Here is a 23081-nt window from a genome sequence, read left to right on the forward strand (position 1 = left end):
AGGAAAGTAGGGAATAAATGCTCTCGGTGAACTGTCCGGCTATCAGTATTCACTTCAGTGATGAAAGTACAGTGGACCCTGAACATAAACGCCTATCATTTTTACAAAAACAAACGTGTTTTTACTGATCTGATGGTTCTGAATGGATCTTTTATTTTTATCCACGGCCATCATCTGCTCTCAAAGTTCTCCAACGTGAAAGACAAATCGTGGCTGAAATCCAATCCCTGTTTTACTCCCGGATCCACCGTGTAGGTTTGTTCCTCAATTATTATCCGATTCTTCGGTTACACATTATCAGCCGTTCCTCCATTATTATCCTCTCCTCTTCCGTTACTATATTTGGAGATATCTATCCGTTTCCCCTAAATTTTTGCCCTAATTACCTCTTTCGTTACCATCTTATCTTCTATTCTCATTCTCTCTTCTCTAAAATTAGAGAAAAATATTCTCTTTGGGACATTGAAGACCCGTATATGTATACGCTGCTCATACGTTACAAATGTTTACAAATGTTTCACTACATAAACACCAACATAGGTCATCATCTTACCATGTTTCAGATGCATACTCTATCGACACTGTTAGGTAATGGCCATTCTCTCTTCATTTTAGCTTGATTTTTCCCATTTTTTCTTATATTCTTCTCAATTTTTGTTTGAATTCTAAAATTTAAGTTTCTAAGTTCATGTTTTGCAGGCTCCGACTGTTGTTTTCGAAAAAGAGGTGTCATCTATTTTGGGTAATTTTTTTATTCTTACCAGATTTAGTTTTATTTTGCCCATTTTTTTCTTTATTTCTTTTGAATTTTGGTTTGAAATTTTAGAAATTTAAAAAGCAACAACAATGGGCAGATTTAGGCATCACTAAAGAATAATGCATTTCCAGTATCAAACGAATGTTGTTAGAAGAGCTAGATATGACATGGAAATGAAACACATTAGCCAAATCAATAAAATCCACCATGGTCTAAATCAGTGTTATGCGTAGCTCCTTGATCTAATAGTAATAATCAAAACTAGTAGATCAAAATCATTAATTCACTCCAAAAATAATTAGATTTCAAAAATGAAACATTAGAATCAGTTCGCACCTAAAAGTTGGTATTGAACTCAAACTGTAGCCTAATATATCCCAGAACGATTCAAATCAAGTGAAATTGTATTAATTGGGAATGGTGATGGTAGGAGCGACGCATGGAGTGCACATGGAGTGCAGCACCATGAATGAGCCAGATGCAGAAGATAACCAGGAAACCTCTGGTGGAGGCACTAGCCTTCCATTTGCACCCACTCATGGACAGTAAGTTCTCTTTTCTAAAACATGTTTTTCATTTTGGTCTCTAAATATGTTACAAGTTAATTTCACAAAGTGGATGGGTATTTAGGTAGGTGTTCCTGAAATGATGGTAATTGTGTGATAAGTTGGGAGTTAAAGTTGCCTGGCAACATGCTTTTGTGCCTTCTCTGACTACGTTCATAAAATGCAGTATAGTAAGCAAATATTATCAGAATAGAGGCATTCAGTGTTATGATTTTATTATCAGGATTCGTGCAAAGAAATGTGCAATTTCACAACCTTAACCCAATTTTTGGAGTGTTTTAGAAGATTGAATGGGTGATAGATAAATTGCCATAATTGTAACGGATGCTTCTTCATCGCTATGATCAATATATGTCCCGCATAAATGTCAATTCTAGATTTGAATTGTTTGTCATTCAACTGTTTGTTACAGTGCTACTGTGGCGACTTGGTTAGGAATCTTATTAATCGTGATTTGTTACTCATAATACATCTGTTATTTATATGTAGTCATTAGCTGAGCAAATTTTTTTTTATCTGTAGTCATTCAAATCCCATTGTGTCCTGTAATACAATAAACAATTATCATAGTCATATATTATTCTTATGGTGATACTTGATGACTGTAAATTTATTCAATTCTTGAAATGTTATGCAGATTTTTGTGCTACAAGACATATTGAGAGACAAGCCACCGTTAATCTTACATGTGTATATCGGTTTCAGTTTTTCCATGGAATTGCAGTTTCTTTAAACCAGATATGATCTCTATCTATATCAACTGTTTGATTCAAAAATTAAACCATTCTATAAAATGTTGCATGTCAAATATTATTCATAGGTGTGAGAAAGTTGGCGATAAAACCAAAATGTAGGATTTGATGATTTTTAATAGCGTCTATGGAGGGATTTAGGGTGATTCTGTTGATGTGACATGCCGTGGTTGAATGAAAAGACAAAGGGTATATTTTTCTTCCATCGAGTTTGTTTTGTGACTGTCGTTGCTTCACCCTATAAAAGCCTGTTTTTTCCCTCGGCATTATACAAGCTAGACTAGAGGTGCATATTTGGCCTTATATTTATTAACGTTTAGACTACGTTTGTAGCTTCAGCAAATAACATACTGTGGAAGGAACCAATGCGAAAAGTCGTGACATGAACTAAATAGTAGTGTACATAACAGAGTCACATTCTAATGTAGATTGTTAATTCTTATTGGAGCTGGCTTTTAGAGGACAATATATGCTGCACATAGAAAAAATTCATATGGCCTTTTGGATCCATTTTTTTAACAAATATGTTTGCATCCTTTGTACTCGCTTAAAATGGCCAAAAGATACTAAAAGATGTAAGGGACTTGGGTAGTAAAATATTAAAATATGTTTGAAATGCATGCAGGTGGAGTAAATTAGAAATGGTTAGGCCTAAACTTTGAAACTCATGTTTGATTATCTGTGATGTTTTATTAAGTAAAACTCTTACGATATCCATCTATAGGTAGGTGTTGCGTTGTTCATCTCTAAATTTTCACTGTGATATGGCCTCATATTCATTTAACTAATTTGTTGTGTCCCATAACTTATTTTTACTTTAAATTCGATTTTTAGCTCCAAGATTGCGTACTCCAATTTCTACCTGTCATTTCAATACGAATAGACAATGATTCGCCTAGAATCCAAATTTGTTTCGATTCTAAAGGGAATCCTAGCAAACAGGTTGATGGGGAGTATGGTGTCGAGGATCTGAAGAAAGCTAATCTGGACCAAGAGACGGGGACAATGGAATCTCCAACCCATATGGAGAACGGAAATATAGGAATTCTGCAACCTGTTTGCAGGAATTTACTACGTGTATTTTCATTGGAATTAGAAACTGATACAGGGGTACGTGCACCTTTCTTTCAAGTTTTATTAATCTGATGTCTATGCGTCTTAGACTCTTAGGTGAAAGCAATGGAAATTTTAGGGTTTTGACACTATAAAATGGCAACAAATATTATTAACATGGGTATTCATCTGTGTTAATTTGGTGATTCACTTTTTTCTAGGAGATGTTGGAAACATCGAAAATCACAATCGAGTACAATTAACATAACATAGTAATGATAAAAGAGAAGCAAAGCAATTGGTTCAAAATGAACCAACCATTCTGCTACCTTTGATTTTGAATTAGGCAAAGAAAATAACATGGTATTTACGCTCATACTAGGCACACCTAATCAGAGTAAATACACGGTCTCTCATCTTTCGTTTTTTTCTCTGATTTGAATAGTCTCTCATCTTTCCGTGCTAAATCTCCATCAAGGATAACGGTCACTTGGGCCTGAATTAATACCAATATCTTATCATCAAGAAGACAAGATGCAAACATTCAACAATAACAACAATATGAACAACCCAAAGCATGTGCCGTTGCGGCATGTGTCATATACTCTTATGTGAACAACCCAAAGTCTGTGCCGTTACGCCATGGGCCATATAAATTCTTATTCTAATGGGTTGAAATTAGTCTTACCACAGGTTGATTAGAAAAATAATATTATAATTGGGAATTCTCATGGATGCTCACTACTAAGATAAATTCCAGTTTTTGATGCTAACCGAAGCAGACATCATCTGCCAATAATAAGAAGAAAATGCAACACAGGAAGAAACTTAAACAATACCTTATTGCCTTATTATTGACACCAATCAAAACCCAAGACCATTACGGCACAATCATATTCTAGAACCCACTGTAGACAAAAGTTAGTATCAAATGAAACTTATAAGATAAGTACTAAACTGGACGCAAAATGAATTAAGTAAAAAGATTCGTCTGACTAAGCAATCACGTTGAGCTTTCCCAGTAATTAGTTGAACGATTGGTAAACTGATTTAGCGATCAAATTCTATTATATCGTCACCCCCTACACCTTTACACGTCAGATCTTTTCCGCTGCCACCTCAAATTCTAGGGGAATCCCCCTTTCCTCATTGGAGATGGTCTAACAGGATAATTGTTAAACCTCGTTTAATTGGGGTCTTCTGAAAACAATTAGGAGCCTTACATTACATGACAAAAAGGGACATGAAATAGCAATTATGTGTTATCCCTTATCCCATTTTTTTTGAAATGACTAAACTACCCCTAAATTATTAGTGTTAATTAAATTAATTAGGTAAATTAAGATGTTAATTAGTTTAGTTAGATTAAAATCAGATTTTGGGTAAATTTTATGATAAAAGAAAAATTGTGTTCTTGTGTTGTAGGGAAGGAGAAGTTGAGTTTTTGGGGAAAAAGTTAGGGTTATTTGAAATGAGTAATTCTAGTGGAGGAAATGATGTTGGTGAAGCTTCAAATAACAAACATGATTGTGTTGATGGTGAGATTGTCTCAACTAATCCTATGGATTGGACGTTTTATGAAGAGATGTTAATAGAGGAAGCCATGAATATTGGTGCAAATGAAGATTCAATTGCTCAAAATGAAGGAACCAACCCTCAAAATGAGGAACCCGAAGCTCAAAACAATCAGGTAAACATCTTATACCCTTCGATTTATCTGTTTGTTGTTCCCAGTGGTCGAATCATCCACACTATGGAACAACTCAATGTAAGGGTCGTCATGGTCGGGGGTGTATACCGAAACGACTCTCTAATGTCGTCATTTTATTGACACTACCAATGACGACTCAAACCTGCAACTTTTCGAGGTTATGAAAAATCGTTAAGTAGTGTGATAAATATTAACGACCCTTTTTAGCTAGGTCACTTAGAGTCGTTATGTTGTTTTGTTTACACAAGAACGACTCTAAAACTAAAACTCTCTGTAAAATATAACATTTAGGGTCGTCATATATGTAGTCATATGAAATGACGATTCTTAAATACACAATGACGATTCTACTAAATTAAGATAACGATCCTTCCATTTTTTTAGACAGAAGGTAGTTTTTGGTCATATAGAGTCGTTAGTGTATAAAAAATGGTCGTCAGAGTAGGATCCTCAATTGGTTCTATAATACATTTACGACTCTATTCTAGGGGAAAAAAACCTTAAAGCCCAGAAACATGGTCGTTATCTCCTACACCTTAGACATCAACGATTTTTCATACCTTAAAACCCAGAAAAAGGGTCGTTAGGGTATATAACTATCGAGGTTGACGACCCTTATTCTGTAACTGTTATTTTTCAGTTAGAAACCAAATTTTACAAACAAAAAACTTCATATTAAACGCAAATAGGAAGTAGATTAGCAAGTTTTAGTTCACTTACTTTCTAATTGGGTGAAGAAAAAAAAATTCTAATCGGGTGAAGAAAAAAATAATCTTGGAGTCATTAATGGAATCGTGATGGAGAGGCGAGAAAGAAGATAGAACTGATTTTTTTTTTGGGTCTAGAAATGAAAATGAATTAGAGCTTAGAGTTAACGATTAATAGTTTTTTTGCTTTTATTATTAGAAAAGGGCAAAATAGATCTTTCACTGAATTTTGGAAACTCCCTATGATTTATGGTGTGGGTATAAATTGATCAGAGCCCCTAATTGTTTGTTGGTACCCCAATTAAACGAGGTTGTTAAAGTATAGATTAACAGAAGAGAGAGTAGTGTGGCGGGCGCCGGGCACCGTGGACACTGTGTGAGAGGGAGGTGGGACCTATACCTGCCCACCCCCTCCATATGCTAAGCACGCAAAATTTGGGACCGCTAGATTCCTATCGGTGTAAAATTTGTTGTGCGTGTATCACACCTGTTGTTAAATCGAGAAAAATAAGAAGCGAGGTGGATGGGCAAATGAGTTATGCTTTAAAAGAGAGAGTGACAACTGACGAGTGATAAAGAACATTTTAGTGTTTTTTCTTTCACCGGGGTTTTCACATAGTAAATGTTATGTATATACCTATTATTATACCATATTGAAAGGAACACTTCATTTAAGAAACCTTTAATGCCAAGCTTGCCAACATCTCTCTGACTAGAACTACTGCACACCATGTCTTTTAATGTCAATGAAAAAGTAAAGGCTACGGAGAAAAGAAAAAAAAAAGGTACTCCCACCTTCCCCATCTATTTTCAATATGATTTTTTTTTGGCTATATACCCTTATTAGACCATGTCTTATGGTGGAATCCAAACTATTCCAGGTGTGAAAAAATCATGGAATGTCAAGTCTAATGGCTTTCATATTGGGGTCTTCCACAAAAAAACCAAGCAAGGTTCCACGGTTCGTGGAAGGGTTCGTGGAATCTATCTGAACGCCAATAAGAATAGCGTTAAACGCAATTAAGAATTGCGTTTTTTTTATCCGTAGATTTAAAATGAGTTGTTTAAATCTAACGGCTGGAAAAAAAAAGCTACATTCTTAATTGCGTTGTTTTAACTCCATTCTTAATTGTGTTTTTTTTTATCCGTAGATTTAAAATAAGTTGTTGAAATTTAGCGGCTGAAAAAAAGCTTCATTCTTAATTGCGTTTTTTTAGCTCCATTAGGAATAACGTTTTTTTTTATCCGTAGATTTAAAATGAGTTATTAAAATCTAACGGCTGAAAAAAAAGCTCCATTCTTAGTTGCGTTTTTTTAGCTCCGTTCTTAATTGCGTTTTTTTAGCTCCATTAAGAATAGTGTTTCTACTATTCCACCATTACACTTGCGCTTCCATCCACAATTCCAAATGCTGAGGTGGCGTGGAAGATGGATAAATTCCACCATAAGACTTGCTCTTAAAGAGTATGATATTCACAAACTTAGTTAATGTCTTTAGTAATTTCCAAGAACAATTATATTATTTAAATACTTTAGTGGGATAAAAACTTCTAAATATTCATATTTTCCATATTTCCTAGACAAGTATATTGGAAATTGATAGGGCGAATCAAATATAATTTGGAAAATTTATAAAAACCAAAACTTTTCTTATTCTAAGAGAATTTCACTTTTCCGCCTATATATAGGCGACGAGGGAGTACGTCTTTTCAGCTTATTTTGTCGTAGTAACATGTTTTGGTCTTTTATTGTTGGATTTTGAAGGGGGATAATTTCATTACTCATAGAGCATTTTGTGATGCATTAGCGGAAGCAAGTGCACCAAAAATTTCAATCATAAACCCACTTCAGCATAACCCACCAAAAAAAAAGAAGAAAAAAACCCACTTCGGCATAATCTACAACCCCGATATTTTCATGCCCCACAACAATAACAACAGCATTACGGTTTAATTAGACCAGAAATGCCAACATGGTTATCCTACCCGTCAACCCATTATCGATGATTCACAAAATTGGTTAAAAATATCAAAATCAGCAATTCATGGAATCATGGGTGAAAAAGACATTTAGATTTTGATACTGTTTAAATGGACAAAAATGTAAAAATAGTCAGGATATAAACAGTTTCATCCTACCCATTTTCAAATATTTTTTCTTATTTTTAATTTACATCAGGATGCATCCAGTTTCATCCTCGCTATTTTTTAAGTTTAAGCATGATGAATCCAGTTATGTCCTTGGTTTTTTTTTTGTGTCCATTTCACCCATACTAATTTATACTCGTCCATTTGAACCATGTTTTAAAAATATTTGGACAAATAACCCATTTCTGTTATTGATTGAGTTTTGAGAAAACGATTGTAACCCTTCAAGCCAGGCTCTTCATTGGACCATTACATGGACTGAAATAAAGGCTGAAGGAAAATGAAGGCTCCGAGTGAACGATTCTTTCTATAGTGGATATTTTTCGGCCACAAGTCTCGTATCCCCTGTGCGATTTCAGTAGTGAAAATTACGGTGAAACCCATTTTTCGATTTTTTTCCACTGTGAAATCCACAGGCGTGTGACGCGCGCATCCATATTCTAAAAGAAAATTATTCCCAAACCCATAATTTGTAAAATTATGTTTTGGTTTTTTTTTCTTCTTCATCATCGTCGAATTTTTTTCTTCAATTTCTTTTTTTCTTCCTCCCTAATGTGAATTCCCGACCAGCGATATTGATAGACAGTGTAATTATGATTTGGGTAACCAGGATTTGTGAGAAATTAGATTAGACTTGAAGTGGGATCGATGAGAAATTGGTGGAATTAATATGGCGGAATTAAAGAGCCCCGATAATCAGTTGAAAGTGTTCGCTATAAACAAGTCGGTGATTATGCAGACTATGGCTCTTCTGTGGATGATGGTACGGATGGTAGTTAAGGTTCAGAAGACAAGGAGGGTAAGAAGATAATATTATAACGATGATCCTTTTGCAGTTGAGAAGCCATGTAAAGTGGTCTCAACTAAAAGCAAAATACCAATACTACACAATCTCCCAATTATGCATCGTGGTGGCAGCAGTTTAAATCAATCTCCTAATTGGTCTAGGTGCCGCTGAGAAGACTACAATCTTGTATAAACTCAAGCCGGAAGAGACTGTCACAACTAATCCTACCATTGACGTTCCTACTGTTGTTAGGTAAGCTTTTGTTATAAAGGGAGTTTACTCCATTAATATTTTGCAGGTTTTAATATAGAGACTGTGGAAAGCAAAAACATCAATTTCATTTTCTATGATGTGGCGGCCAGATGATGAATTCAAGGTAGAAATTTTGTCATTTTCATTGTTTTGGCAACACCAAATTCCATTATATAGCTATGCGCATTGTAGCGATCCTATTTTTTTTATCTTTTGTTTATTAAATTATCTAGGCACAATTAGTAATAATTATGATGCTTTTAGTTCGATATTTTCTGAAACCAACCATATGGTTGGGTAGCTTTTGTGTAGTATTAGGATTTTGCTAATAACTTGTTATACAGTTCCGAAAATGGTTGCATAACACGTTATGCAGTTACTTTTTTCTTAGTATTGAAACCAACAAAAAATAACGTTGCATAACTTGTCATGCACCTATAATAATATCTATATAACATGTTATACAGTCGTGAAAATGGATGCATAACAGGAATATGACTGCATAATGCATTATGCATCGAGAAAATTGTTGAACAATCTTTTATGCATCGAGAAAATAGATACATAACCTGATATGCATCCGTCAATATGGATGCATACTGCATTATGCATCAATTTTTTATGTACGCATTAAAATCAACCAAAACAATGGTTACATAACTTGTTATAGATGCATAACTTTGTTATGCAGTCGAGAAAATGGTTGCATAATTCGTTATGCGTCTGCTGAATGTGTTATGCATCTTTTTTGGTGGATACATAATGGTTGTGTAGTCAGTTTTCGAAAATTTTGCCTAAAATGATGATCACCTCCGAGTTTTTCGTGAAAAACAAAAATTTCTTAAAAAGATTTCCAACGGTTAAAATTTGTAAAATTCCAAGGCGCGATTTTTTAGATATGTTATATCCAAGTTGCTTTGCCAATTATATCCCTGAAAAATTAGACTGCATAACGAGTTATGCCTGAAAAAAATAATATGCATAACGAGTTATGTATTGATTCTTAATAATTTCGGATAATTTTGGGTGTCACGGTATCTAAAATTAATTGTGAGCCTAACATTAAGAATATTTTTTTTTTGAGTCTCCGCCTAAGTTTCCCATTTCAGTATTATTTTCTTTCAAAATCCATAAACTAAATGATATATCTACCGGCACTATTCTCTTTACACGAAACCACTTCCAAGAGGATCTAACGGACCACAACTGCAACGACCATTTGGTAGATTAGAGTTGACACTTGCCTGTCGACTAAACACAAGTCTCGAACACAATAACTGAGAATAAGAAGCATTTCATTTCATTTTTTTTTTCTTTTTGGAAATCATCTGTCCCCAGAACCTCAACAAAACCCCAAGTACTCTTTCTTTCTTTTGTAAATCTCCTGTGCACTCATCTGGGCTTCTCGATGTCATGTCAGACATCTTATCTCGTTTACCGATTCAATCAGCTTTAGACTGCAAATTGGTATCCAAACCATGGAACAATTTTGTTTGTCATCCATCTTTTTCTCAGCTTCATCTAAATCGTCTTAATGATGATGACGACGACTCCGGTAAGTTGTGGTTTCTTTTCATGAGCAATTTACCGAGTACGATGAGACTTCCGACACCCGTGCTGTTAGAACAACAACGGACTATTTTAGACCTCCGGCTATAATTTCAGGTCATTATGTTCTTGGTTCTGTTAATGGTTTAATTTGTTTCAATGCATGCTATGGTGATGACTGGGTTTACTATCAACCTGCCTACATCTGTAATCCCGTCACTAGAGAATATGTTATGCTTCCTAAACTTGAGAGAGAAGTACAAGTGATGTGTGGATTTGGCTACATTCCTTCAACTAATGTGTACAAGGTTGTCAGGATGTACGAGTTATCTGACAAACATGTACAGGTTGAGGTTTACACTCTTGGAAGTGGCCAAGGGTGGAGAGATATTGGACAACTAGAGCATGCTGTTAGATGTTATTTATTACCCGGTGTGTTTGCAAATGGAGCTGTTCACTGGCTCAATACAGAGCAAACCATATTTTCATTTGATCTGGCAGACGAAAAGTTCAGTCAATTTCCTTCACCAACTTTTTTGCCACGACCTGGTAATCGCTTAAGTTTAGGGCTCTTGGGTGATAATTTATGTGCTACTTACGGAAACAGTGATAGGTTTTCTTCTTATAACCCTTTTCATAGAAACCATGACAGGTCTTTTGACATATGGTTGTTAAAGAAGAATAAGGATGACCATGGGATGAGTTGGATTAAACAGTTTAATCTCGTTGGGTACGAACCGTTTGCATTTACAAAGAGTGGTGGGCTTCTGTGTTATGGTTCCGATAGGAAGAATATATATCATTACAATCCAAAAGATGCATCTTCCAAAATGGTTATAAAGTGTGGCTACTTGAATCTTGAAGCAGTCCTTCATAAGAATACTTTTGTTGGTCTAAGAAGTTAGGAGAAACAGATACGGAAACTATGGAGTGCGGTGACAGAGCAAGATCAAGTGAGGAGATAGAAAGCGATGCCAGTGATTAGCCTAAGAAGCAATTGTACAGCATGAGAGATCTCTAGGTATGTATAACAAGTGATCTTTTCTGAATTGAATTCGATTGACAATGTGTGCTCATATCGTATAATATATTAATTACTCTTGTGGCCTTTTATCAAGCTATATGTTGCTCTCATGTGGCATCTTTGGAATCATAGGTGTATGTACCATAGTCTTTGGAAGCGCGGGCAGTAACTACTGTTGCCAAGTCTGCAAGATATGCCGAGGTCAAGCTCTTCTTGCAGCTGCACTTTGGCTCAAAGATCTTCATCAGCATCTATCTATTTCTCATGTCATCCTTGAAGGAGTGCAAGAATGTCATCACTGCTTTAAACTCTAGGTGCCATTTGTTAGAAAAATAATAATATCCTGCTAGTGATTTCACTGTCAGGTGTTTTATCTTAGGCACAATAACTTTCTTCTAATGCAAGATGGTCATTCAAAACTCTACTTTCTTTCAGAATTCATACTTCTTAGTGTGATTTTGTGGTTTACTGTGAGATTTGAAGCTTCTGAGTTTGTTCAATCGATTAGATTCGTATGCCCATGCAGGCCAAGTAAAAATGAACCATATTAATTTATCCCTGGATGGATCTTGACATCTTGGCTTATGACTAAGACTGGTGTCTCAAGAGCTGGAGGTCGGTTTTAATGAGACTGAGACTCGACCAAATCGAAATGTGTTTTAAAACCGAGTGTATCAACTCCGTACTCGGTTTTGATGAAACTGAACCCATAAAAATTGAGATTTAGATTTAACAGGCATAACCAAAACCGAACTGTGTTTTCAAACTGTGTTCAATTAGCTTTTAACCAACTTGCCGAATCCAGCAACAACCGTCTTTCAATTTTGTATCCTGTTAGGAATAACTTCTCCCTTTCAGAAGCGAATTGGGAATCCGAGAGAAATATATTTGGGAAGGTTTCCACTATAAATACACAACCACATCTTTCAAGAGTACGTACTCTTTTCTTGTGTTGTCTTGTTGTGTTTACAACTTTTTATTCGTACAGAAAAAAAAAATTATGCCAGGAGGAGGACTCGAGCCAGATTGGCCTGCTAATAAAGTCAGAGATGCTTTTCTTAAATTCTTCAAAGAAAAACATCACAAGATGAAGCGTGTTTGTGATACTCAAAAAATTTATTCGTGGAGCAGCAGTGTGCAGCAAACACATAGGGTTAAAAATTCACTGAAGTCTCAATTCCTCCTGAATTGATGACGTCTGCCACTTCAAGCCAACTATTTGATTTCATTGCGAAAGAACTCGCAAGGTTTATAGATACGGAAGGAGAAGGTTTCTTCCTCCCTCCTGGTAGTCAGAGGGAACTGGGTTTTACTTTTTCATTCACTGTAAAGCAGTTGTCGATCACATCTGGAACTCTTATTAGGTGGACAAAGGGTTTCTCCATCGAGGATGCGGTTGATAAAGATGTGGTGGTAGAACTAACTAAAGCCTTAGACAAGGGATAAATATGCGTGCTGCTGCTCTGGTGAATGATACAATTGGCACATTAGAATAATGATGTTGCAGCTGCAGTTATTTTGGGAACCGGAACAAACGCAGCATATGTAGAGTGTGCACACGCTGTTCCTAAATCAGGAGAAATAGTAATCAACATGGAGTGGGGTAACTTCTGGTCATCTCACCTTCCCGTGACTGAATATGACCAGGCTTTGGACCAGGACAGTCTTAACGTTGGTGAGCAGATTTTCGAGAAGATTATTTCTGGGATGTATTTGAGAGACGTTGTACATAGAGTCCTCTGCAAAAAAGTTCCATTTACTCCGTTTGTGAATGTAATAATGGAGAAGGATGTGACTGCATATATTAGATCTTATTGCCCGGGATCCTGCGGACAACTTGGTAAAGTTTGATTTCTGGGTTGATCTTTGAAGCATAAAACTAGTGCAAGTGGTGTCATTACCTGATGCTAATGCTAGTGCTAATGAAATTACTTCCACTCAGGTGACGGTGAATGTGTTAGTGATTCATAGTGGCAGTGGAGCTATGAGATTGAGCACTGACGTATTAAATTTCTTGTTTTCTGCAGCAACTGAAAATACATTTCAATCCAAAACCACCTTAACAAGAAGGATTACAAATGATTAAGTAAAATTTATTAGAAGAGTTTACCATTCTCAAATGTATTTTTACCATTTCAATACATTTATTTTTACTTAAATAAATAAGTAAAAATAGATAGGTTCTTCCCATATTTTTTAAATGTATCTCGATGCTGCCCTTTACCATTCTCAGTATTGTTCAATATTTTGTTATGCAGCCATGAAAGTGAATGCATAACCTGTTATGCATCTACAAAATTTGGTGCATAACTTATTATGCAGTCCAGAAAACGGTTGCATAACACGTTATGCAGCAACATTTTTGTTAGTATTGAAACCAACAAAAAAAAGGCTGCATAGCTTGATATTTGCATAATATGTTATGCAGTCGCGAAAATAAATACATAACTTGTTATGCATCCGAAAATACGGCTGCATAATGCATTATGCATCTATTTGTTATGTAGCACTAAAATAATGGCTACATAACTTGTTATAGCATAACGTTGTTATGCAGATGCATAATTTGTTATGCAGTCGAGAAAATGGTTGCATAATTCATTATGCGTCTGTAGAATGTGTTATGCATCTTTTTTGGTGGTTGCATAAAGGTTATGTATCAACTTTTCGAAAATTTTGCCTAAAATGATGATCGCCTCTGATTTTTTTCGTGAAAAACAAAAATTTGATATTGTTGTTTGTACTCGTTGAGTAGCTCTCTTAAAAAGATTTCCAACAATATAAAATTTGTATAATTCCAAGGCGCGAATTTTTAGATATGATATATCCAAATCGCGTTGCCAATTATACTCCTGAAAAATTAGGCTGCATAACTCGTTATGCATGAAAAAATAGTATGCATGACGAGTTATGTATTGATTCTTACTAATTTTGGGTGTCACGATATCTAAAATTAATTGTGGGCCTGATAATAAGAATATTATTTTTTTTCGGCCTGCGCCTAGTTTCCCGTCTGTGAACAAGAAGCCTCAAGGGTTAAAAGAATATGAAATTTTATGCTCGAGCCTATGAGCCTATTATGGTACAGGGTCACGAGTATGAAGAAAAAAACATAAAAAAGAAGAAAATGAGATGGACGTCAGGTCGAACCCCAAGACAAGAAGTTACAAGGGAAATGAGAAAATCTATAGCAGGGAAACAGGCAAGGCAAACTTAGGGAAATGTATATGAAACCAGAAGATAATCTCCAAAGAGATACCAAGGTCCATAAGCTACAACTCAGAAAAGAGTTTCACGAAGAGAGAAAGAAATCGTGAAAGATAGCGTTCAATAAAGTTTGTGACAAAAAAGTTAAAGACTATTATAGTTGAAGTTAATAAAAGTGGCCGGCTTTCCTCAATGACAAACTTGACAACTCCAAGGTTTCTGTGAATTCCACCCAAGCTTGCAAGCGTTGCATTCATTAATTTATCACCAACCTGCAAAGTGAGAAATGGATAAGCAGATGATATTCATAGTAGAAATTGACAACAAAGTATTGCATTACCAGATAGTTCAAGTTCACAGCAGCTACAGATATAACTGAAAATCATAAATAGAAACATGGAAACCATATATAGATGACCGGGACTTGCACATACGAGAAAAGGTATACCTATCAAGGTCACAAACAAAGTACTAAGATGACTGGGACTTTCACTAATATTATTTATTAGTAAGCTAGACCAAATCATCAAAGGGGAAAAAAACTGAAGCCAAAACCATATCTATAACAAGTTGCGACTTGAAGTACTTGGTTATGTGGGGTACCGCTCAGAGAGTCAACACAGGAATATTGCTCATCACTGCTACAACAAAACTGAAATTGTGCTGTAACATGAATGCAGAAACACCACGTGCAAGTAGGTCATACAAAAGTAAACATATAGGTTCTCAAACTGTGATTTCTCACACACAAAGAAATCTCAGATCAAAACCGCTAGCTCATACGTGATTCGTATGGTTATAGACAATGTCCCATATCAAGTTGGTGCTCAGAAGCTAATCGTAAGAATATTTCACATATAACTGTGTTGGGGTAACTCGGTCTGAAAGAACACATAGCCAAACTAAGCATGCCTGGATAGTTAGATGTTCGGACTAGCTTTCTTGTGTATCTCAATCTCAAGCTAAATGTCTACACAGTTCAAATTAGACATTGTAACTTCAACTAAGCCTCCTTGCTTTTATGTACATACTCAAATAGGTCATGCTGGGAGGCAACCAAGCATGTGGCTATGAGCATCTGAAATTGATACAGCTTAAAATGCTAAAACAGGAAGCAAACTATTAAGGATCTAGAAATCAAACCCCTATTGATTAGACATTCTGAAATGTCCGGGTAGTTAGGTGTTAGACCTAGCTTTCTTGTGCATACAGTTTAAATTAGACATTCTATCTTCGATTAAGGCCCCCTTGCTTTCATGCACATACTCAAATACGTCACGCTGGGAGGCAAGCATGTCTGGATACAGCTTACAGTGCCAACACAGGAATCTTGAAGAATCATACCCTTATTAAAAGGCATGGATTATATGTGATTGGCAATAGCCACAAAGAGGAGACACACTAATTATAAGCATGTGCATATGGTTAAAGGGAACGAAATAAGACGGTCCTGATGAGGAAGTCGGAAAATTCATAGTCCGTATGATCCTAACAATCGAATTTTGCAATTAAAAATAGTACGGAAAAATTTAAGGTCCCCCAAACTGCTGATTATATGATGCCAATTTAAGAACCATAGAGACTAAACTGCCAGGTAACAGTACTAAAAAAAAAACCTCTTTTCCTGCGAGTAAGAATTCTTCTCCTTGTAAACATAGTCAGTTAACTATAATCATCTCCTACCAAACACCAGTTATTCAAAATCCAAATCAAATATTCTACGAGCATGGGTGAATCTGTGAAATCAAATGAGTAATCAGTCATAGATCCTGATATTAGCAGAGTGTGAGGTATTTGCTTGACCTAGCGGCATACAAATATAAGACTCAACCGGTGAAATCGCCAAACCAAGCATTTATAACCCGATAACGTGTTAAGATGAGCTTGAAGTGAAGTTATCTCTCCTAAACTATCCACACTACTCCAAGTGAAAGTTCCCCTCTCTCGCACTACACACCACATCACTCACTTCGCATACCAACACAAGGATCTAGCTAGTAGCGTTTGATATTTTTACCAAATTCGTTATCCAAAGCACTATTTTTCTTCTTTTGAACCAACCAAGCAACTTACAATCACACATAAGATTAGATTGTCCAAATGACAACAATATAAGAAGTAAATCTGAGAGTAAAGTGGTAAACACTAAACAGATATTTCCCAAGGATAAAGCCATTGAAAAGTTTTCAGTTTCCAACGAACTTTTCTGCGTATGTTTTTCAGACTCTGCTTTTACTGAACAAAATAATTAAGGTTCTTAAGGTAATTAAGCTGCACCATTCTCTTAACTAAAAGTAAATCAACAGATTGTTGCAATTAACATAGCAATCAAAAGGACCCTTGTTATTTAATCTTAAAACGCCTAAAATTTCAATCGAGCTTATCTGTGCATGCAAATTATATAGGTGTCGGAACCAAATTAGATATTCGACAATGTATGGGTGAATCTGCAACATCAAAGGAGTAATCTTGTCATAGATCCTAACGTTAGCAGAGTCTGAGGTATTTTGCTTGACCTGCCGGCATACAAAACTAAAACTCAACAACTGAAATCACTGATATAGCCAAACCAAGCATGTGTAACCAACTAGGCGTTAAGACTTAAGATTCGTTTGATGTGAACTTGTCTCCCATAGACTATCCGCACTACTCCAAGTGAAAGTTCCCCTCTCTCTGTACACGGCATCACTCACTTCGCACACCATGACAAGGTTCTACCCAGTAGTGTTCGCTATTTTTATAAAATTTGTTGCCCGAGGAAGACAAAATTTTCTGTCTTAACCTATACAAAGCACTGGTTTTCTTCTTTGGGACCAACCAAGCAACTTATAATCAAACAAAAAGAATCTCAAAATGACAACACTAAATGGATCTGTCCTAACACAAGATCCACTCAAAAGCTTTCAGTTTTCAGCAATCTTTTCTGCATATACATCTCAGATTGCGTCTAGGAACGAAAGTAAATCAACAGATTTTGCGATCAACATAGCAGTATAAATTAATAAAAGGCGCCTACGGAAATAATTCATATATAATAGGATATAGACACAATATTAAATTAGATTCAGAAAAGGCCCCTTTTTATCTAGTTTCAGAATGCCTAAAATTTCAATAAAGCTTTATCTGTTTATACGTACCTCACAAAGGCTGGCTGCATCTCCTGACTTGACCTTTCCCTTTCAACAGATTCCATTCTTTGTGTATCTTTTTCTCCTAATTCTTTCAGTGAAATTAAGGTATTCCTGTGAGGAATAAATAGACAAACCGACCTACTAAAACTCTCAAGCAACTCGGAAGATGAAGTTTTTGGATCCTTGCGATAGATACTGCCACTAACTTGACCATAGCATAAAAACCGACCACTCTTCGTAGATGTGATTGGTGCCCTAAGTCCAAGGCTAAACTCTTTTTTCCAAGGCCTGCCACTATTATCGTTACTCTGCTTCAATAACCATATGCCTTCCTTTTCATGCATATAAATGGCCGATAAACAATCACCCAAAACTACTAAATTATAGAATCCCCCAGGTTCATACATGGGTGGCGATGGAATTACGCTAAGCTTTTCATTGGCCAAATCAAAGGTAAGAACGGTTCCTCCCACGTCCACCCAGTGAAGAGCTCCATTTGCTAATACACCGCGCCGTACAGCTTTCCGTATATCACCTGTCATCTTATAGTCCATCTTTCCAACATTTCTCCATCCCTTGCCACTCCCAAGAGTGTATACCTGAACAACTCCGTAATGTGCTTCTCTCTTGCAGCTACGGATTCCAACAACCTTATACTCATTAGTCGACGAACAGTAACCAAATCCAGTTAACAAGTCTTCCCCTTCAAATTCTGGAAGTACCACAATTTCTCTAGTAACAGGATTGCAGATAAAAGAAGGTCCATAATATACGAGACGGTCCGCAAGGGGAAGAAAAGCAGCGTAAGGATAACCACTACGGAGTGCATTGAAACAAATTAAGCCATTACATGAGTCAAGAATTTCATAGTGTTCAAATGGAGATATTATATTGAACCTTCTTGCTTTGCTAAAGGGTGGTGTGCCATGAGAAGAACTCTCATCATCATACTCTGTATATTCTTCAAGCCCTGGTGTTTTATGAAATAACATTATACCCATCAACTTACCAGAATCAGAACCATTGAGTTGCTTCAATTGTTTCCGAGCGAAGGATGGATGACGAACAATCTGCATCCACGATTTAGACACTAATTTGCAGTCGAGAACTGTTTGTGTTGGTACACGAGTTAAAATCTCTAACCTCATCTCTTTTGGTAAACCATCGAAAGTACCCATCGGAAATTTCTTGTTTTCGAACAGAGAATGGATTCCTGCAGAGGTTGAAATCTAGGGTTTTGAACAAAGGTAGGGTTTCTGTAGAGGATGAGATCTAGGGTTTGAACTTTTGATTGAGAAGAGAGAGAAACAGAGCGATAAGAACGAAGTACTGTCGAGAGTGTGGTGAGCTCAAATCTAGCAGTACCCCAAAATGTTTTGGTTGTAAAAATCCATCACGTATTGGCGTGCCGTGCCACCTTTTGTCCGAATATATGGTATCCGGTTCAAATGGGTGTGCATTTCCATTACTAAAAACTACATCCACACTCATTTTCTCACCTTCCATCACTGTCAAACCCACGCGTGTAAAAGTTCACACGCGCACCCAAAATCAGCGTATAAATTCTGACGAAAACCAAAATTTTCAAAATTCAGTTTTCTTTTTATTTTATTTCCAAGTTTAACCTCACTTTATGTTTTGAGATTTTGTATTGAGATTTTGTTCTGAGAGATTGAGATAGAGCCGGAGCGAGAGCTGAGTATTGAATTATCGAGAGTTGAGAAGGAGCTGATTGAGAGATTCAATTTACTCAACAAAGATAATCTGAAATTCAAGCTCAGGTTCGTTCGTTTTATCTTTGATTCTGATCTTGTTTAACTTTGATTCTGATCTTGTTTAATCTTGATTCGATTCTAGGTTTTAGTTTCTTTAAGATTATGATCTATTATTCTCAGTTACAGAGTTTAATTTAGGTTTTCGAATCGATTTTTAGATATTTTAAGCTTGTTTTTGAATTTACGATCAATGCAGATCTTTTCGATTCAATCTTTTAGTTTTAATTTCACAAAGTTCCAACTCCATTGCACTGTACTCATCTCTAAAGTTCTCCTAAAACTGCAACATGATTTAATAACACTCATCAGGGAAGGCATAACTTTATATGCATAACAGGTTATGCAGATACTCTAAACAATGCATAACTTGTCATGCAGTCAATGTTGGATCTGCATAAGATGTCATGCAGTTAAACAATGTGTGATGCAGGGAATGCTTAACCAATATAATAAGGCTTTTTATATGCATAACAAGTTATGCAGATACTCTAAATAACGCATAAAAGGTTATGCAGTTATTTTTGGATCTGCATAAGATGTTATGCAGTTAAACAATGTTCGTATTTTAACTGCATAAGCAGTTATGCATAGTTATTTTTACTGCATAAGCAGTTATGCATAGTTATTTTTACTGCATAAGCAGTTATGCATAATAAGTTATGCAGTTCAGCATGTTTGCTTTTACTGCATAACCAGTTATGCATAATAAGCTACGCATTTCAGCAGAGTTGCTTTTACTGCATAAGCAGTTATGCATAATAAGTTATGCAGTTATGCATAGTTGATTTTACTGCATAACCATTTATGCATAATAAGCTACGCAGTTATGCATAGTTGCTTTTACTGCATAACAAGTTATGCAGTTATGCATAGCTGCTTTTACTGCATAAGCAGTTATGCATAACAAGTTACGCAGTTATGCATAGATGCTTTTACTGCATAAGAAGTTATGCATAACGTTATGCATAACTGTTTTTACTGCATAACCAGTTATGCAGATACTCTAAACAATGCATAACAGGTCATGCAGTTAATTTTGGATCTGCCTAAGATGTTATGCAGGATAGATATGATTTGATTTTTTAAATTTGATTTGATATTTTAATTTTGAATAAGAATTTTTTTTCTGAAGCAACATGCAGGATATATATGTTTGATTTTTTCTCTTTTTGTGTTTTGCAGGGTGAAATGCATGTTGTTAGTGCACTAGCTGTGATTCACTACTTCAGTGAATTCTTAGCACATCATGTTGATATCAATTCAACTCTAGAGAATTTGAAGACAGCTGTTTGCCTGAAGTGGACTCGTTTACTACCTCATCATGTCAGTTTTTCTTTTAATGATGGAAGCAAGTTTTTGCGAGTTGATTCTGATTTTCTGCTTCAGTGTTTTGTATCTCGTTGCCACTATAAAGGTCAGAAGAGCTTTGATTTACTTGTTGAAGTTGTCTCCAATTCTTTCAATTGTTCCAGCAGTCGTAGTAGAGCTTCATCAAGTATGCATTTAATAGAACCTGAACCAGAACAAGCTATGGTGAATTTCCTTGAAGATGGTTCTGTCCCTGTTAACAAGGTTCTTAGGATTGAGGGTTGGGATAAATTACTTGGTGAAGTTGGTAAAGTTTTTTTTGGAGGTGTAGCAGAGGTACGCATTGCAGTGAAGAAATACGAGCTAAAGTCTGGGTATGTTCTTGTATATACTAAGAATGAACCTAGCAGGTTCTATGCAAAATGCTCTAAAGAAAACTTCCCTTGGGAGTATAAGGTTTGTGCTGTTGATATTGAAAAAAGGATGCTTAAGGTTAAGAAATATTATAGCAGTCATCACTGTGGTGTGGGATGTCAAAGGCTTTTCCACACGCTCAGCAGTAAATTTGTTTCTAGTCTTATCAAGGAAGAAATCAGAAGTGATCCGAGTATCAAAGCTTCTGATTTGAAAAAGTTTTTTAAACATAGCTACGGTATCAATATGAAATACTACCAAGCTTACAATGGAAGAGAGAAAGTGTATGAGGATATATTTGGTGATGATGTCATTTCGTATTCGCATCTGGTATGGTATGTAGATGCCATTCGCAGCACAAATCCTGGGAGTTGTATTGATTTTCAAGTTCAAAGGGATGAAACTGAATCGAACAAGGATAGTTTAACTGATTTAGAAGCTGAAGCACCTTCAAATAAGTTTGTGCGTCTTTTTATTTCTTTCGAGGCATGCATCAGTGGTTACCGTTACCTTCGTCCAATGATTTATGTCGATGCTACCTTTCTTACAGGGAGATTTAGAGGATGCCTCATGGCTGCAACCGGCATCAATGCTGAAAATGGTTAGTTTTCTGATAATGTATCCTTTTTATATATGTGCATAATGTTTCATGCATTATTTATTTTGGCTTCATAGTGTTTTATGCATAATATCTTATGCATTACTCTTTTCACTTTTCTGGTTATGCATCAGTTTTGTTTAGATACATAAGACATTATGCATTTATTTATAGCTGCATAATGCCTTATGCATTACTATTTCCACTTTTTTGTTATGGAATTTATGCACGTGCATAATGCATAAGACATTATGCATCATTTTTTTAGATGCATAAGACATTATGCATCATCTTATTTAGATGCATAAGACATTATGCATCATTTTATTTAGATGCATATACTTTATGTATACGTTGGCTTGGTTTTATAATTTTTTAAGTCCTGAACCATGTTTTCTTGCTGTATAGGGTTCTTTCCACTAGCCATGGCCCTAGTACCTGCTGAAGATAATGATAACTGGGAATGGTTCATGAGGAATTTGAGTAATGTTGTTGATCATGATCAAAGGCCAATCACATTTTTATCCGATCGTGCAGAAGGATTAAAGAGATCGATTCCAGTTATTTTCCCTGGATCCTTCCATAGTTTCTGTTGTTATCATCTTAAGATGAACTTACCTATTAATGCTTCTGACGAAAGGTATGGTGCCCTTATTGATGCATTTCATGCTGCTGTATATGCTCTTAGTCCTGAAGGCTTCCAAAATGCCATTTCATGTTCGCAGCATTTAACCAGTTATATACTTTCCCAAATGGAGACACATTGATCATATTAGCCTGCAACGGACTAAAACCACCTCTTTCCCTTTATCCTATTGAACAATGCAAGTATCCTTGGAAAACCTGCTCTATAAGTACCTCCTTGAGTTGCAGGCTTGGTCTTAGCTTTAACTGCACAAACAAAATAACAAAATAAAAAAAGTATTTTACTAAGTTAGAATTGCTACTTTCACTGCATAACCTCATATGTCTTTTATCCAGGCTTATGCATAAACTGTTATGCAGATTTGTTAAACAGACAATTGTGTGCATAACCTATTATGCATAGTATATAACCTGTTATGCATTTATTTTTTGAACATAAGAAATTATATTGGGATAACATGTTATTAATGATTGCCAGGTTAACGCACCTTCTTTATAACAATTGATGCATAAGGGGGCAGGTTCTTCTTCTTCTTCTTCACTTTCACCTTGGTTCTTCTTCTTTTTAAGTTTTTCTGTTTGTTGGGGTTCACGTCTTTTTCTTTTCTTCCTATTATCAACAACTTGCTTGACTGAAACAGACAAATTCAACACAAAAGATACAATATAATAAGTATTTATAAGTAAGAAAGGGGTTAA

General features: G+C 35.8%; 3 protein-coding genes and 1 pseudogene across 7 annotated transcripts; 3 read left to right on the forward strand and 1 right to left on the reverse strand.

Moving 5' to 3' along the window:
- The first annotated feature begins 214 nt into the window (after window positions 1-214).
- Window positions 215-5188, forward strand: LOC113317523. Of its 5 annotated transcripts, none has more exons than XR_003343614.1 (5): window positions 215-588; window positions 700-742; window positions 1188-1302; window positions 1961-3185; window positions 4554-5188. XR_003343614.1 is itself a non-coding variant. In XM_026565656.1 (4 exons), exons 1-4 carry the CDS (start codon window positions 477-479, stop codon window positions 1983-1985), a joined length of 309 nt encoding a protein of 102 aa, XP_026421441.1. In that variant the 5' UTR covers window positions 215-476; the 3' UTR covers window positions 1986-3332. The 5 variants fall into 5 exon arrangements, 2 of the variants coding, with proteins under 2 accessions (XP_026421441.1, XP_026421440.1); XR_003343615.1 differs by lacking the exon at window positions 4554-5188 and having other exon boundaries at window positions 1961-2264; window positions 2910-3332; XM_026565656.1 differs by lacking the exon at window positions 4554-5188 and having other exon boundaries at window positions 686-742; window positions 1961-3332.
- Window positions 5189-10291: 5103 nt separating this feature from the next.
- LOC113314954 lies at window positions 10292-11714 on the forward strand. The gene is made up of 2 exons (XM_026563274.1): window positions 10292-11301; window positions 11437-11714. Exon 1 carries the CDS (start codon window positions 10514-10516, stop codon window positions 11183-11185), a length of 672 nt encoding a protein of 223 aa, XP_026419059.1. The 5' UTR covers window positions 10292-10513; the 3' UTR covers window positions 11186-11301; window positions 11437-11714.
- Window positions 11715-12465: 751 nt separating this feature from the next.
- Window positions 12466-13155, forward strand: LOC113315862 (annotated as a pseudogene).
- A 1279-nt stretch (window positions 13156-14434) lies between these two features.
- Window positions 14435-18981, reverse strand: LOC113317358 (F-box protein At3g07870-like). Its single transcript, XM_026565482.1, has 2 exons — window positions 17649-18981; window positions 14435-14783 (listed from the first exon to the last, which is right to left on the reverse strand). The coding sequence occupies exons 1-2, from the start codon at window positions 18818-18820 to the stop codon at window positions 14768-14770; spliced, it is 1188 nt and encodes a 395-aa protein (XP_026421267.1). The 5' UTR covers window positions 18821-18981; the 3' UTR covers window positions 14435-14767.
- Between the last annotated feature and the right edge of the window lie 4100 nt (window positions 18982-23081).

The sequence above is a fragment of the Papaver somniferum genome, chromosome 10 (assembly GCF_003573695.1).
Source record: "Papaver somniferum cultivar HN1 chromosome 10, ASM357369v1, whole genome shotgun sequence".
In the NCBI taxonomy this organism is placed as follows: Eukaryota; Viridiplantae; Streptophyta; class Magnoliopsida; order Ranunculales; family Papaveraceae; genus Papaver; species Papaver somniferum.

What these genes read in the sequence shown, in the direction of transcription:
- LOC113317523 (XM_026565655.1), top strand. Translation starts at nt 477, where the DNA reads ATGTATACGCTGCTCATACGTTACAAATGTTTACAAATGTTTCACTAC. An exon ending in AGAGGTGTCATCTATTTTGG is followed by an intron (nt 743 to 1,187) that starts GTAATTTTTTTA and finishes TGGTGATGGTAG; the next exon opens with GAGCGACGCATGGAGTGCAC. An exon ending in TTTGCACCCACTCATGGACA is followed by an intron (nt 1,303 to 2,909) that starts GTAAGTTCTCTT and finishes TTCGATTTTTAG; the next exon opens with CTCCAAGATTGCGTACTCCA.
- LOC113317358 (XM_026565482.1), bottom strand. Translation starts at nt 18,820, where the DNA reads ATGGGTACTTTCGATGGTTTACCAAAAGAGATGAGGTTAGAGATTTTA.
- LOC113314954 (XM_026563274.1), top strand. Translation starts at nt 10,514, where the DNA reads ATGCTTCCTAAACTTGAGAGAGAAGTACAAGTGATGTGTGGATTTGGC.